This window comes from Scomber scombrus, chromosome 8, assembly GCF_963691925.1.
Source record: "Scomber scombrus chromosome 8, fScoSco1.1, whole genome shotgun sequence".
Classification (NCBI taxonomy): Eukaryota; Metazoa; Chordata; class Actinopteri; order Scombriformes; family Scombridae; genus Scomber; species Scomber scombrus.
This window is the reverse complement of record NC_084977.1, coordinates 29,182,995-29,199,594: the sequence shown is the minus strand read 5'-3', so window position 1 is coordinate 29,199,594 and position 16,600 is coordinate 29,182,995. Positions and strand designations below refer to the sequence as shown.

Sequence of the window (16,600 nt, the reverse complement as noted above, 5' to 3'; positions counted from 1 at the left end):
TTCTGCAACTATTAAAGAGGAGTTTTTCTTTGCTGCTGTCACTTAGTGCTTGGTCATATTTGAATGTTGGGTCTCTTTAAATAAAAATTAAAGAGTACAGTCTAGACCTGCTCTATGTGAAAAGTGCCTTGAGATGACTTTTGTTGTTATTTTGGAACTAAATAAATAAAGATTGATTAATTAATTGAATTCCTTCTTTTAATATTTCAAACATTTTGCTCATCTGTGCAAGAAGATCCTCTTTTAACTTTGCATTCTTTTCTTGTGCAATTATTAGGTATATAAAGACTATTTGCACTAATTACAAATATGAGATGTCTTAAAGTTTTTCTAGATCTCCTACTTATGATTTATTATTATGATTTATGCTGTTTGCATTTTATTTGGAAAAGAAAAAGTACTGAACGAGGCTGATGAAGTTTTGCTTAGGGTGCAAATAAAGACATAAATGTTAAAAAATCAAGTGTAAGAAGGAGACGGGGGGGGGGGGGGGGGGGGGGGGCTTTTATAATGGTACAGGATATAGGATGGCGGTTATGTAACAGGGAATCTCAGAGAGTCCAAGGGTTGCCATGAATCACAAGTGTTTATCGTGTTTCAATGGTTGTCAGGGCAGTACCGCAGTCCTCCATGACAGGTGGAGACAAGATATAATCTCTGCAATAAATCAGACACACCTTTCTACACATGAACGTTTTCAAAGGAGTAACCTCTGCTCACTGGTACTGTTAGCTGAGGCATGCAACCTTTACCGACACGCCTATAGCAAGCATTTAATTCAGCATACAAAAAAATAAATCACTGTATAAAATCTCAATATCAAAATGTCTACTTTGACCCAGAATAAAGAAAAACATATCTGCTGTAGAGAGAAAGATCTGCAACACAACATGAAATATCCAAAGTGAAACAAAAAGCTCTACTATTTATTTAATTCATCACATTTTCATTACCTATAGTGTCACATTCAGCAAAAACTTGTGTTATAATTACAACATTGTGCGGGCATTTGTTCACTTTTTGAGCTTTTACATTAACACTTTTTTTTAGTAAAATATTTGAATGTATTTTGTCTCAGTTTCTATTTTTTTCTGATCTCCAAGAGTCAATCAAAATCTGTTATCAGCTTGTGTGGTATCTATTCATTTCATTCATTCATTCATTTATTCATTCATTCATTCATTTCATCACTCAGACAGAAATAGACTCAATTTTGAATGAACACTAAGTTTTGTAACTAGTGTAACAATAAAATCTGTGGTCTGAAGAGGTTTATCGTAACTATTAATTATTTATGAAAATGTTATGAAATGATGTAGAAAACCTTATAAATATAATTAATGTAGTGTTAAAGGAGCTTAAACAGTAGTGATGTCATGACATTTTCTGGTCATTTACATTATAAGGATACACTACATTTTCTAAATATACAATTTAACAGTTTTTAGGCAAATGAATAAATGAATAAATAAATAAAAATGAAGACCATTTCAATATGTAGATTTTTCCCCACCTGATTGCCACACCTGGCAAGGACAGGGCATAATTTAGAGAGATAAAATGGTTTAAAAAAAAATAAGAAGAAGAATAAGAAAAAATATATATAAATTATAATTAAATTAAATGATGGAATAATTTGTGTGTAAAAATCGTACTATTTCTTAAAATAGTATGATAATTACACAAGGTTGGCTGGTTTTAAGGGTGGGACTTTGCTGGACTCTGCCCTTTAAAAAAACAAAAACCCTCCATCTCCACCCTTATTTCAACAAAATCTAATAATTTCATCATTATAATTTTACAGCACCCCAGCTGTGTAAAGGTCATATAGAGGTTTCCACCGCCTTGTATTTGTTGAACATTGTCTTTCTCAGTATAATAGTTTTGTCACTGCCCATTGACATAATCGCCCAATCACGCGTCCACACACCCTCAAAAACCAGTCAGTGTGTGTGGCGTATAAATCAGCTGCTGTGCACTTCTGTATTTCCCACAATCACTGCTCACAAGGGAATTCACTGATCCTCATTTTTTTAGGGGATTTCTTTGGATGTTTTCCTGAGTTTCGATTTCATTTTTAAGTGCGTGCGAGCAGAACAGAGCAGAGCAGAGCGTGCTTCAGTCACTGCGGGACAACGATCAGGTAATAATCCACGCGCGCGCGCACACACGCACTGTGCCATGTAGATATGCATTAGGTTATACATGTTTCACATGAGCTAGGATTGATATTTTACGTCCATGATTTAGAGTTGGATGTTGTTGTCAGTCGTGTGTGGGTTCATTTCCGGGTTGACTGTCTTATTTTTATCTGAGCAGCTACACTGAAACCTGATCAGAACAGCTGTGGAAGAAATAAAGTACTAATATGTAAACATACAACATTACAAGTTAAAGACATGCATGAAAAATCCTAAGTAATATATAAGTATTATGAATGATGTAGTTAAAGTATTACAGTAAAAGTACTGCAGCATTATGAATGTAGTCAAAGTATTACAGTAAAAGTACTGCAGTATTATGAGTGATATAGTTAAAGTATTACAGTAAAAGTACATAAGTATTATGAGTGTTGTAGTATGCAGTATTACAGTAAAAGTACTGCAGTATTATGAGTGATGTAGTATGCAGTATTACAGTAAAAGTACTGCAGTATTATGAGTGTTGTAGTATGCAGTATTACAGTAAAAGTACTGCAGTATTATGAGTGATGTAGTATGCAGTATAACAGTACAAGTACTGCAGTATTATGAGTGATGTAGTATGTAGTATTACAGTAAAAGTACTGCAGTATTATGAGTGATGTAGTATGTAGTATTACAGTAAAAGTACTGCAGTATTATGAGTGATGTAGTATGTAGTATTACAGTAAAAGTACTGCAGTATTATGAGTGATGTAGTATGCAGTATTACAATAAAAGTACTGCAGTATTATGAGTGATGAAGTATGCAGTATTACAGTAAAAGTACTGCAGTATTATGAGTGATGTAGTATGCAGTATTACAGTAAAAGTACTGCAGTATTATGAGTGATGTAGTATGCAGTATTACAGTAAAAGTACTGCAGTATTATGAGTGATGTAGTATGCAGTATTACAGTAAAAGTAGTGGTTTGGTCCCTCTGACTGATATATTATTATTATGACATCATTAGATTATTAATAGTGAAGCATCAGTGTTAGAGCAGCATGTTACTGTTGTAGCTGCTGGAGGTGGAGCTAGTTTACACTACTTTATATACAGTTAGCTAGTTTAGTCCAGTGGTTCTCAACCTAGGGGTGGGGCCCCTCCAAAGGGTCAGCTGATAAATGTGAGGGGTGGTGAGATGATTAATGGGAGAGGAAAGAAGAACAAACTAAGTTCTGAAACACAAATGTGTTTTCAGTTTTTTAACTTTTTCTCTAATCTTTGATTTTTGCTGAAATATTGGATCATTTGAACATTTATTGAAATGAAAGCATGTGAGAAGTTTAGAGGGAAAAATCACTATTCGGTGGAGCTGTTAACAACTCATAGACATCTGAAATGTGAGCCAGACTACACACTGCTTTTTGTAAGACGCCCAAAGGCAAAAAGGTTGTTAACTACTGGTTTAAAGTCCAGATGAAACAGCGTGAAGTATTTCCGGGTCAAACAGGACAAACAGGTGGAACATAGCATTGGGAGGATTTTGATTTGAAGGTTGTAAAGTCTGCATGTCGTAATGAATCTTTGCTCTGTGCCGCTAAAAGTTGAAGATTGATTGATGGGTGGACGTGGTTGGTTTAAGCTTACGTAAGCACACATTGTTTTACAGGTAGAACGTTTTGATATGATTGATTTTTTTTATATAAGACTACACAAGAAAAGCAGTTTTTTGGCATATATTCTCAAACAGGTGCACCATATGACCGAGGATGTGATCTAAAAAGAAGATGTCAAATAAATGTAGTAAAGCATAAAGTACAATATTTCCCTCTGAAATGTAGTGGAGTGAAAGTGCAAGTAAAGCATAAAATAGAAACACTTGGGTACTTTCCACCAGTAGATTGGACTCAGACTTTGGGTTTGAAAATTAGAGGTGAAGGTTCAAAAAGTTGGTGAAGCTTAGTGATTAAACCGTTGTGATGACTGTACAATCACACTGTTTTTGGTGCACATCCAGGAGGCTCATGCATGTGCAAAGAGTTAATTAAAAAGAACAATTATTTGGATAATTTTCACTATGAACAACTTTGGATTAAAATGGCAGCCTAGCAACACCAAACCCCAGGTTCATTTTTATTGGTATAGTATCCAAAAATGTTTCTGTTTTTGCTTTTTACTTTAGATTTATGTACATGGAGCTTTATAAGTTGTATTCCTTATGTCTTTAATTGATAGCTGACAGTATAGATAGACAAGAAACATGGGGAGAAGGCAAAGCCGATGCAACACAAGTCCAGAGCCAAAATCAAACGTTGTTGTGAAGATCTAGATGAGTTGATCAATACCAGCACGTCTCAGTATGTAACAAAATCTACCTACCAGCACCTGTAAAGCTCACAAATTAACATGCTATGTCTTGTTTGTTTCATTCTGTACAAAAACGGAAGTTTACCAGGAGTTAGGCGCCAAACTATTATTGGATGGGTGCAGTGACTTCCGGGGGTCTCTGCTGCAACCTGTTTGTGACTGTGTCTAGTTAGTGTCACACATTATCACCTCGTAAAACCACAACCTGTTATTTTCACTCTGTGGTGTTTGTACAGAATCAACAAACATGATGTATGACTTTGTAAAGCTTAGAGGTGCTGAGGTGCAAAGACCTCAACTGGCAGAAAACCTATAGAGTTAGTATAGTGTGATTATACAGTATGTTTAATGTACTGTGAGGTTTAAGGGTGTTAAAGGTATGAAAGTGAAAGTGAGTGTTATCATTTGTGTCTATCAGGAGTCAGACTTGCTGAATTTGCCGTTTGTTTCTTATAAATACAATTTGCATTTCTCTGCAGTGTAGAATTAAACACTAATTTGGCTTTTGCTCATTACAGGAAATCTTTAACAACCATGGCCGCCATCAGCAGCTCAAACACATGTTTCGCCTTGGAGCTGTATCGCACTCTGAGCCAATCAAACTCCAGCGGGAACATCTTCATCTCGCCGCTGAGCATCAGCTCGGCTCTGGCTATGGTCTACCTGGGAGCTAAAGGAGAAACCGCTGCTCAGATGGCAAAGGTATGTAAAGTCACACACCACCTCCAGCAGGTGATATGTTCTGTGTGGCATTTAACCCACTAATAAAAAAGATAAATATTATGAAATGCAGTATCCTGTCTCTATAAACACCCCTGTGATTGTTCAAGTATAGTGCTCATGTTCTTTGCAGTCGGTGGCTATAGACTACTGGTTCAGGTGTGTCTATGGGCGCACACAGAGAGGCGTGCCTTGTCAGACTGGATGACTAAGTGTAGTGTCACCTGTACTTTGACTTCAATAAATGCCTCTGAAACAAGGCATGTGTTGTTCGCTAAAAAGCAGAAGTTTGTGAGAACTTGCACAGAGCTGCAGTTTCATTTCATTAACCCCAAATCCACAGTTACTTTTTGTTCTTCTTTATTTGAATCAGATTACTTCCATCTTTATTATCATGATGTGCCAGCTTTAGCTAAATGCGAAATTTGAAGGGGTTGATGATGAATGTATTAATGAATGAAAAACATGACATGACACAGAAATATAGAAATACACTATATGGTCAAACAAACATTACAACCATATGTGATTGTTGAACATCTCATTGTAAGAAAACCATGGGCATTAACCTGCTGTAACAGCACCTGTTCTTCTGGGAAGGCTTTCCACCAAATTTTTAGAGCCTGGCTTCGGGGATCTACTCAAATCCAGACCGATGTTGGGTGACAAGGCCTGGCTCGCTGTCGGCATTCCAGTTTAGGTCAGGGCTCTTTACAGACCAGTCAAGTTCTTCCACACCAGACTGGGAAAAACCATTTCTTGGTTGGCTTTGTGCAAGGGGGGGGGTTAATGGTTACCTAACTGTGGCCACAAAGTATGCTGTAACATTCTTTGTAACTAATGAGACTGTGAAAAGTAGCTCTACACCCAAATATACACAAGAGTTTGCAGACCAGATTGTGCACATACCTTTAACCATATATAGTGCATAGAGCAGGCACATACGTCAACGACAAGACAACCATTAAACATGTGATATAAGCAAATATATACAATATGCAAAGCAGGTACGTGTAAATCATGTACAGGATTTCAAGAGGCAAGGCAAGTTTACATTTCAATAACAAGGCATAAAATGCATCAGGACAAAATATAAAAGCAGCACATGGTCAAATAAAAAGCTGTTAAAGCACAATTTAAAAGTGTTAAATTGTAAATTAATTTAAGGTAAAATAGAGTAAAACAGGAGAATAACAAGTTACAGTGCAGTGTAAGAAACAAATACACAGCATCGGGTTGTGACAACAATATACATCACATATAATCTGCTTGTATCATAAACAAGCCGGACAGATTATTTTAAAATATGCTTCCACTGTTTGTCCAATAACCAGATTTTTAAAGTTAGATGTCCTTTCCTTTTCTTCCTTTTAGCTTCATTTTCACCACCTGGATGACCTCGGTTATCTGTTGTGGAGTAAATGTTTTGATCCCAGAGTAAAGTTTGTTGCTCAATATTTCCACACAGGGCCTTTCGTTGAGCCCAGGCGAAGGCGTCCACGCAGACTTCCAGACACTCAACGCTGCCATCAACTCACCATCTGCATCGTACATCCTAAAACTAGCCAACCGTCTTTATGGAGAAAATACCGGCAACTTCCTCACAGTGAGTTATCAGTTGTTATGCATGATTTTACACTGATTGGATGCGTAAGACAGAGTTGATACAATGTTTTTTCCGCTTTCCGCAGCAATTCCTCGACGCCACACAGAAGTACTACCAGGCAGACCTGAGGACTGTTGATTTCATCGGGGCTTCGGAGGCATGCAGAGCGGAGATCAACGGCTGGGTGGAGCAGCAGACAGAAAGTGAGAGTTTGATTCACTTAAAAAAAAAGAAATCATTACAACAACCCAAAATTTGTTCTGCAATAAATCGACATCTGTTTTGTTTCCTTTCAGATAAGATTAAAGATCTTCTGAAGCCAGGAACAGTCAGCTCTATGACAAGATTGGCTCTGGTCAATGCCATCTACTTCAAGGGAAACTGGATGAACCGCTTTGATGCCGCAGCCACCAAAGAGATGCCCTTTAAAGTCAACAAGGTGAAAACCAAGCCGAAATCTGCAGAGACATAAAGTTACAATAGAGAAAACACAGTTTGAGCCAACCAGACGTGCACTTTTTTAAAACCCCCGATGCTCTGTGCTTCTTGTGTGTGTCAGAATGAAAGCAAGCCGGTCCAGATGATGTACCAGATGAAGAAGTTCCCCTTCAACTACATCCTTGAGCATAGTCTGCAGGTCCTGGAGCTGCCGTACATGGAGGAGGAGCTCAGCATGTTCATCCTGCTGCCAGATGAGACCGATGACGGCTCTGACCCTCTGCTGACGGTACGCAACCTAAGAACAGCTATACCTGCATGAAGAGAGGATCCTGTTTCTGGCTTAATTTGGTTCATGTGGTAATGGAGGCTGTACCGTAGGAGCTTCTGCAAAGCATTCAACTCATTAAAAAAGGAATAATACCTCTATATTAGTACGGAGACTAATCTACAGTTGATAAGTCGATCAACAATAGTTTCGATAAACAATTACTTGTCATTCATCCAGCAAACAATTTACATTTTACATCTTCTATAATGTGAAGATTTGCGGCTGTTATCTGTTTCATAACATCGTAAATATATATATTTTTGTCACTATAAAACAACAAAAAAGAAGAAAAAAGAGCTCTTTTATTCTCTTCTATTGTATCGACTTAGCAAATTAATCAAACAAGTAATTGACAGACAATAGACAATGAAAATAATCAGTAGTTGTAGCTATGCTCTGGATTTATAAATGTTAAGGACTTGACATTTTTCTAATAGGAACCTAACAACCACAGGTATTAAAACATCATTTATGCAGAACAAAGTCAATGAAACAACACCAACTTAATCAGTGATTGTAGGATTCAGTAAGAACCTCTAAAATTAATATGTGTAACCCTTTTAGAGTTTCCTTTTGTTCAGTTTTTTTTAGCAAATATGAGCTAGAAGTGCAATAAAATGTATGTGTTCTCTTCCAGCTGGAGAAGGAGTTAACGCAGGAGAAACTGGATGAATGGACCAACAGAGAAAACATGGACGTCCAATCAGAAGTCTTTGTTCATCTTCCCAAGTTCAAGCTGGAGCAAGACTACGAGCTGAACGAGCCTCTGGCTAAACTGGGCATGACTGATGTGTTCTGCTCGGGAAAGGCCGACCTGTCCGGCATGAACGGCGAAGGAGGACTCTTCCTGTCTACTGTGGCCCACAAGGCCTTCGTGGAGGTGAACGAGGAAGGCACAGAGGCGGCTGCGGCCACGGCTGGCATGGTATCGTTTTGTATGTTGAGGGAGGAACACTTCACAGCAGACCACCCCTTCCTCTTCTTCATCAGGCATAACAAGACCAAGTCCATACTCTTCTTTGGCAGGTTCTCCTCTCCTTAGTAGACAGAACCTGCTCAAGAAGATTTTGGGCCAATTCAAATAAAATCTGCAATATTCTTAATATGACGGCTTAATACGTTTAGACTGTTGTTTGCTAATTGAAGAACTGCTGTTTTTTTGTCTGCTTTTGCACTGAAATCATAGATGTTACCATTCATACACTTATTAAAGAGCACATTTGATTGAATTAATGGATTACTAGCTTGGTATTGATAATGAAATGATCGTCTGTAATCGCTATTAATAATATGTTGATGTATTGTAAGTAAAACAAATAAAACAAATGGATTTTACTGTGTTTCTGATGTTAAATGGAAACAATCAACTGGATTATATGTTTTTATCCAAACAGTTTACATAAGAACTGTTTATCCATTATTTCAGATATTCACAATTAGGTCTGTAGATTATTAAGATGAACCAAGACATTGTTTTTTGTTTTTTTTAAATAAGTTGCTGTTGATCTCAGCAGATAAAACAACACATATCCACAAGATTGGATAAGAAAATAATTTAATATTATTGTTTTTGTGTTTTTGTAATGTTATTTTTGATGATAATAGTAACAGAGCACTGTAGGAATGTAATTATATGGTGTTTGTTGTACAGGAATTTCTTTCATTGCATAACTCCTAAAGGGTGTGCAAAGACTATTTAGAAACAGGGTTATCGTAACTCTGTGGGAGTCAGTCAACCCAAACTAACATAGATACACATCTGACAGCATTCCAAGCATAAACAGAGATGGTTTTTCACATCCTGTTAACTCTTAGTGACCATGGTGTGATATCTGCTCAAGTTTGGTGAAAAGTGAAAGCATCAGATTCTGTGGCTGCATCTTTACTTTTATCCACTGGAGGGCGCTAAAGGGACTAACAACACTGTCATACAAAATCTAAAGTAGTGCAGAATAGTCACAATCTATTAAAAAAGCTCATAATGGAATCAGTTCATACCTGAATTTGGACCAAATTAAAAAGATCAAGCTATTTTTAAAGCAAAAAATAATTTTAAAATGTAAATATTAAGTACAGTTTCAAACCAATTCTTAAGTCCCCCTCCACTCAAAAATGTGTGTTTCTTCTTGTTCCTACAGTGTGATGTTTGAGCTCCACTGTGCAGAATGATGTCTGTGCAGAATTTGACACTAGAGGGCTATTTACACAATGATCTGCTAGAAGTGGAAAGTGTCTCTGTGCTCACTGAAAACCAGCTTTTAAGGGTCAGACCTATGAGCATGATAATCACAGCTAACTTTAGAAACCAATCCAAGTCTGATGGGGAAACTTAAAGCCTCCAGTGCACAAACACTGAGAAAGGATGTTACCGTGAAGAAGGAGACATCTTGTGTCCAGCAGTCAAACCATTTGCATTTATAGTTTCTGTCATTTTAAATGAAGGAGAAGAAGAAAGAAGATAGTGTTTTGCGCCAGTGAGTAAAACACTAAACTGTGTTTTCTTTCTCTAATGAAAAGGGGAGTTATGTTTCAGACAAAAATACATACATAACATCTTTAGAATTGTAAAATAAGAATAAAAAGATAAGATTGTGCTTTACAGTGTTTCACATAAAAGTTACAGTTTGTGTTCCTCTTCTGGTATTTTTACATCAGTCAGAGGGGCTAAACCACAATTTTTCTTCTCTGAAGGAGACTATTCTTATTTTTAACATTTGTATTACCATTATTATTACTATCACTATTAGTATTGCGTTTCCACATGTCACAGGTGGATTGCAGCAGCGCAGATTTTTTATCCTGCAATGTGCTTCACAAAAAAAATCTACCTATTTAAAATCTAAATTTGGGATTTTAATATCAGAAATTCCGAGTTTTTTTCTCGAAATATTATTTACAAAATATTAAATATATTTTATTTTGAAGGTAAAAACGGAAACGGATTTTTATGAATGAACTAGCTTGACGACCGGTCGGTTAAACTCTTTCCTGTCGTGCTTGGTTACAACTAACAGGTAAGACTACTTTACTTGTCATATTAGCACAGAGTTTTTAGCTGTAGCATAATAATGCTAAGCGCTTATATACCTCATATATTATTCACACAAAGCTACTGGTGTTTAGCTTTTAGCCACATCACCAAACAGTGGCTGACACGGATGAATGTGACGACGAGCAGGCTGCAAAGAAATACAAATTAAAGACTTTTATTTTTTAATTTAAGGTTTCAGCCGTCTCCATGGTAACCAGACGCTATCCTCCAGCCGGCTTGTGTAGTTACATAATTACATCATCCAAAACCGGGACTAATTCAATAAGGACCTTGCATTTGTTATTTAAAGTTACAGACCAAAAATATCAACCAGGAAGTTCAGTTGAAAAAACTACAATAAAAATGGCGACGTTATAGAAAAGACTAGCCAATAACATTGCACGAAAGAATGTGACGTGTTCGCTATAGGTTGCTATGGTGTCCGCGACGTGTCAAAATACTCCAGGTTAAAAAGAGATTAAAAAAAAGAGACATTTATGTGAGTTGTAGTGTTTGTTATGAATGTTAAGAACCTATTGTACATTTATTTTGGTATTCAGCACATTTCTGAAAATATTCTGGCAAAACTTTTATATTTTTATTGTTGTAAATATTGATAAAAGTTTTATGTTACTTTGGAAGAATGTATTGTTTGGTCTTGTGGAATTTAGCAATGATATCAAACAATACATTCATTCACTTCATTCCCTAAAACCAAAGGCAATTAAAACTCGTAACACACTGTTCTATGTTAAAAATCTTTATATAGATCCCCTGAGTGTTCATTTTATTCGCTTTTACATCGCTATGGAGATTGTAATTTTCACTTAACGTCCTTAACTTCCGTGTGCTATAAGATGGATCCATGATGTATCTCGTCTCTTTTTCTCTGTCTGTGTCTTTGTCCAGATGAACTGTCAGGAGGATCACACCGGCCCGATGAGGGTGCTGGTGACAGGAGGGTCCGGCCTGGTTGGGAGGGCCATACAGCATGTGGTCAAAGAGGAAGGAGGAAGCAAAGATGGGGAAGAGTGGATATTCCTTTCGTCCAAAGATGCCAACCTCATGTGAGCCTCCATGTTCAGCAGCTACTACTAAGAGTAAACAAACAGACTTTTTGGTACTTTAAAAACAGTCTCTGCACTCTCCTCATATGTTTGTGTGGCCTCTCTTCAGGAACATGGAGGAGACGCGGGCGGTGTTTGAGAAACATCGACCCACTCATGTCATCCACCTGGCTGCTATGGTCGGAGGGCTTTTCAAGAACATGAAGTTTAATCTGGACTTTTGGGTATAAAGGAACCTGCACGTCTACTGTTATTGATATTAAGATGTTTGAAAAAGTTGTTTACTGGAAAGTAGAGCTGCAACAATTAGTGGATGGACAGAAAAGAGTTTGAGTCATTTTTAAAGGAAAAATGTCATTTACTGGTGTCAACCTCCTTAGATGTGAGGATTGTATTTGTTATACATGACAGTAAACGTAATATCTTTAGATTTTGGACTGTAGATTGGACAAAATGAGACATTTGATGACATAATCTCAGGCTCTAAGAAATTATTAGAGGCATTTTTCACTTTTAATATAATCAGCCTTACTGGAAAGTAGACTTTTTCTTGATAACAGAATCTTTATGGAGTCTTCTGACGATTATTTTCAGATTGTGTGACTGTGGGCTACTGATGTGTCTCTCCACTTCAGAGGAACAACATCTACATCAATGACAACGTGCTGCAGGCGTCACATGAAGTGGGCGTGGTCAAGGTGGTTTCCTGTCTATCCACCTGCATCTTTCCAGATAAAACCTCCTATCCCATCGATGAGACGATGGTAAGAGGCGTTTCTCTGTGTGTGTGTGCTGCATGTCCTGGTCTGTATCATGTTTGAAAGCGGTGACTATCCTTTCTTTACCTCTCTTCACCAGATCCATAACGGACCACCTCATGAGTCAAACTTCGGCTACGCCTATGCAAAGAGAATGATTGACGTTCACAACAGGTTTGTAAACAGAAACACTTATTGGAAGTTATTTTGACTTTTAGTATTTTTATCTTGTGTTGTGTCATGCTTCAATTTTTGCTTAACATTTAGTTTGGTTTATTTTGTTCGTCTTGTAATTCATCTTTTAGGTTTATGGTTTGAATCTTTGTGTGCTTTTGTTTGTCTGTTAGGTGAATATGTATAAAAGCGTGTTATTTAAGTGTAGCTTGTTTTATGACAGAATAAAATCAAACCAAACTTACTCTCTCAGTGTACTTTGTGTGCACAGTCTTATGATTTAGACTAGTCTGATAAAGTGTGTTAATGTTACACAGGGCGTATTTCCAGCAGCACGGACGCTGCTACACAGCTGTTATCCCCACTAATGTGTTCGGTCCTCATGATAACTTCAGCATCGAGGACGGTCACGTGCTGCCAGGTCTCATCCACAAAGCTTACACTGCTCAAAGTAAGTCACATTTTAACACATAAGCACTTTCTCTCCTACTGTAATACATCAAATTAAAGGTTTTGGTTGATACTGAGGATGTAAACACACATAACTTTATATCTAGTAATGACTTTCATACACCAATATTCTTATAAGGCTTTCACACATTTTGGTTTGAATCTTCTCGATGGTTTATAAAGTTGTGTTGTTACCACTGAGACTAAGAAACAGTATTTGATCTCTTTTATCTGATTCTGTTAGGAAGCTTAGTTTTGGACAGGTGTTTCTCTAAAAGCAAGCACACTTAAAAAATATAAAAAAGAAAGGATACATTAAATTAATTTAAACATAAAAAATCTGTGTGTGTGCATGTTTCTTTGTCGGTCAGAGGAGGGGAAACCTTTGGTGGTCTGGGGATCCGGCACTCCCAGAAGACAGTTCATTTACTCTTTGGACCTGGCTCGTCTCTTCCTGTGGGTCCTGAGGGATTATCCAGAGGTTGATCCGATCATCCTCTCTGGTGAGTCCTCATACACATCATGTATTAATAGTTAAAAGTGATCAAAGTAAAGTATAATTATTCTGTTGTGTCTGTCGGTTCCAGTCGGCGAGGAAGATGAAGTGTCCATCAAAGAAGCAGCAGAAGCCGTTGTAGAAGGACTGGGCTTTAAAGGAGAAGTGGTGGTATCCTTTAATTAACGGAGGTCATCACAGCTGAATTTCAGAGCTGTTAACTGTCACATTATATTATATTATATAACTTATATAACTTCTGTCTTCAGCGACATTATTTGTATTCAGGCTGGCAAATGTGTCTCGGCAGGTAAGTAACATGAAGGAGAAAACTCAAAGTGGGGTGAACCAAATGTAAATTCATTAAATAAATAAAGGAAGAATGAAGAGTGAGGGAAGTGAAGGAAAGGAAAGACCTTTAGTAGCACAGCTAGCTGCCAAAGATTTGACTGGAGGATGCATCCTACTGAAATGATGAACTAAGGGCAGATACATAATATGAGGCATGGTTGATAGTTGTTGTAAACCTATTTTAGGCAATTACCCAATGGTTATATGGGTAACAAACATTCGGCACTATGTCCTCTAAGAAAATAAGGAAACTTTGGCCAAAAAAAAGAGCTAAAACCTTTTTCATTTACATAGAAAACCCATCGTCTCTCCAAGGCTGCAAGTTTATTCTCATTAAGCACCAATAATAACTACAACTAATGAATATTTGAATTCTAAACACCTGGAATTCTTGTTGCACTGTCATAAAATAACTTTAAACTGAGATATGTAAAACCAAAAGGTTAACCAAAAATATTGCCATATTGTGGTCTGATCAGTTGTGTGTGATTTCCTTGACCTTCACGCTGTAGTATGATACCAGTAAAGCAGATGGCCAGTTCAAGAAGACGGCCAGTAATGCAAAGCTGCACCAGTATCTACCAGACTTCACCTTCACACCGTTTAAACAAGGTGGGACTCACTTATTGAATTACATAAATGTGTGTGTATGTCTTTATGTAAGTATGGTGTTCAGTTACATTTTAACATTTTATCTTATTCAAATCCAGTATATAATCCACTTATCAATCATATTTGGTTTATCTGTCAACATTTGCAAGTAACTAAAGGCTATAACAACTAAAATTTAAAATATGACACCTGAAAATCAACTCAATCAACAGTTGCAGCTCTTTAAAACTACAAAAACACACTCTGGTGTTAGAGAGTGATGTATCTTGTCACTTACAAACAATCTTGAATTAATACAATAATTTACCAGAGAATAGCAGAACATTTGATTTTAGCAGTTCAGAATTAATGTTAATATTAATAATAACTGTTTAAGAATAACTAATCTGCTGTTGTTGATATTTATCATTTAAACCTTTCCTAATGAAAAGTGTGTGGAAAGATGAAAGGTTTGTGTGTAGCAGTAGTAGTAGTAGTAGCTTTGTCATTATATTGATGGTCAGACAACAATACAACAACATTTAGATAACCTTCCCTAAGCCATAAGAACATTTTAAGAAAAATAAAAAGCAATTTAAGACATAAATAAAACATTAATAATCTATAAAAGCAATAAAGTGAAATATGCAACATAAAAAAGGTACAAACAGTTGCAACAGTTTGGGGGAAGAAGCTGTTTTTCGGTCTTGTAGTGTGTGACTGAACTGTCCTGTATCGCCTGCCAGAGGGAAGTATTTGGAAGCGTTGGTATCATACAGTCTATGGTTGGTATCCAGGATGTGTTGAGTCACGGAGGATGTTTAAAGGTCCTGCCCTGACAGCGAGATTTGTAAATGTCCCAGATTGCAGGAAGCCGGGTCCCAGTGATGTATCGTGCCGTCTTGATGAGTCTTTGCCAACTCTAGACGTCATCAGTGTCACATTTCATAATGACTGTCATCTTTTTGTCTTCACCCATTCTTCTTCTTCTTCTCTCTCACAGCTTTGAAGGAAACCTGCGATTGGTTTGTCGCCAACTACGACACGGCTCGCAAGTGAAAACTCTCCCAAAAAACAAGCGGGCACAAAGTCTGTCGACACAACGACCCGTTCTGTTGACAGAGGAGAAGAAAAGCGAGAGAGAGAGCGGAGGAGGTGGTGTTGGCAGATATGGAGACAGCAGCAGGAGGAAGAAGAAGAAAAGGTGGCAGGAAGTCTAAAATGAATGAAGTCTGTCAGCATGAATCTGTCCGTCGCTCCCGTCTGTGCACTCAGTGAGCTGGACTGAATATCTCACTGTCTGCAACATTATATTGTATCAGATTATGAATCATGTTGTAGACTTTTTCTCTTTGGGTACAATACTATTAATACCTGTTAGCATTGTTTTTCTACCACCTGTATGTAGGATTTCCAATTTTTTATTCACTATGGTAGTGTTGATCATCTTGGTTGTTATTTGACTGCTTCAATCTGGGAATACAAGGTCTGGTACATTTCTTTTATTGATATTCTGTGTAGTATTGATTATTTACATCACTGAGTTATCTTTATTCTTTTAAAGGTTTGGAGCCACAGAGGAGAGAACCTAGCATTAATATAAATGAGAGAAAAATGCAGTAGAGAGTCAGTGAGCTGAAATGAAACAAGTCCACATGAAATTAGGTAAATAACATGAAGAAACATTTAATTTATTTCAGGAGGGGCGTCCCACTAACCCCTCCAAGCCAAATACTGAGTGGATAGTTCATTATATAGACATCATAGCCTTATTAGAGTCCAAATAGCTCGTTTAAAAGCAGCTTCTGAATACAGGCTATGTGTATTTCTCCATGGGACTGACCGTTTTGATACTTTCACAGTATTTATATAAAAAGCTAGACCTGCTTTAATATCAAAAAGAAATAAAAACCCCCATTTCAACATTATGGGATCTTTTAAATAACCTGGTGTAGATTTATTTAATTCAATAAACAAATTACTTCTTTTTTTTTACTCAAGTTTATATGTTGAATTTCTTGCCTGAGTCTTTTCAGGCTTATGTGACAGGCTGAGGTTTCTAATCATGTTTTATGATTACAAAGAGATATCTT

General features: G+C 37.0%; 2 protein-coding genes across 2 annotated transcripts; both read left to right on the top strand.

The window, feature by feature from the left end:
* The first annotated feature begins 1,955 nt into the window (after positions 1–1,955).
* Positions 1,956–8,924, top strand: LOC133984674 (leukocyte elastase inhibitor-like). The gene is made up of 7 exons (XM_062424124.1): positions 1,956–2,143; positions 5,013–5,196; positions 6,683–6,820; positions 6,906–7,023; positions 7,117–7,259; positions 7,380–7,547; positions 8,227–8,924. Exons 2-7 carry the CDS (start codon positions 5,029–5,031, stop codon positions 8,629–8,631), a joined length of 1,140 nt encoding a protein of 379 aa, XP_062280108.1. The 5' UTR covers positions 1,956–2,143; positions 5,013–5,028; the 3' UTR covers positions 8,632–8,924.
* A 1,638-nt stretch (positions 8,925–10,562) lies between these two features.
* Positions 10,563–16,411, top strand: LOC133984631 (GDP-L-fucose synthase-like). The gene is made up of 10 exons (XM_062424065.1): positions 10,563–10,603; positions 11,530–11,687; positions 11,797–11,911; positions 12,323–12,451; positions 12,546–12,619; positions 12,937–13,070; positions 13,441–13,572; positions 13,657–13,736; positions 14,429–14,528; positions 15,511–16,411. The coding sequence occupies exons 2-10, from the start codon at positions 11,530–11,532 to the stop codon at positions 15,564–15,566; spliced, it is 978 nt and encodes a 325-aa protein (XP_062280049.1). The 5' UTR covers positions 10,563–10,603; the 3' UTR covers positions 15,567–16,411.
* The last annotated feature ends 189 nt before the right edge of the window (positions 16,412–16,600 follow it).

Coding starts and splice junctions, on each gene's coding strand:
- LOC133984631 (XM_062424065.1), top strand. CDS start 11,530: ATGAACTGTCAGGAGGATCACACCGGCCCGATGAGGGTGCTGGTGACA. Junction 11,688..11,796: donor TCCAAAGATGCCAACCTCAT/GTGAGCCTCCAT, acceptor GCCTCTCTTCAG/GAACATGGAGGAGACGCGGG. Junction 12,452..12,545: donor ATCCCATCGATGAGACGATG/GTAAGAGGCGTT, acceptor TCTCTTCACCAG/ATCCATAACGGACCACCTCA.
- LOC133984674 (XM_062424124.1), top strand. CDS start 5,029: ATGGCCGCCATCAGCAGCTCAAACACATGTTTCGCCTTGGAGCTGTAT. Junction 6,821..6,905: donor ATACCGGCAACTTCCTCACA/GTGAGTTATCAG, acceptor CGCTTTCCGCAG/CAATTCCTCGACGCCACACA. Junction 7,548..8,226: donor GCTCTGACCCTCTGCTGACG/GTACGCAACCTA, acceptor GTTCTCTTCCAG/CTGGAGAAGGAGTTAACGCA.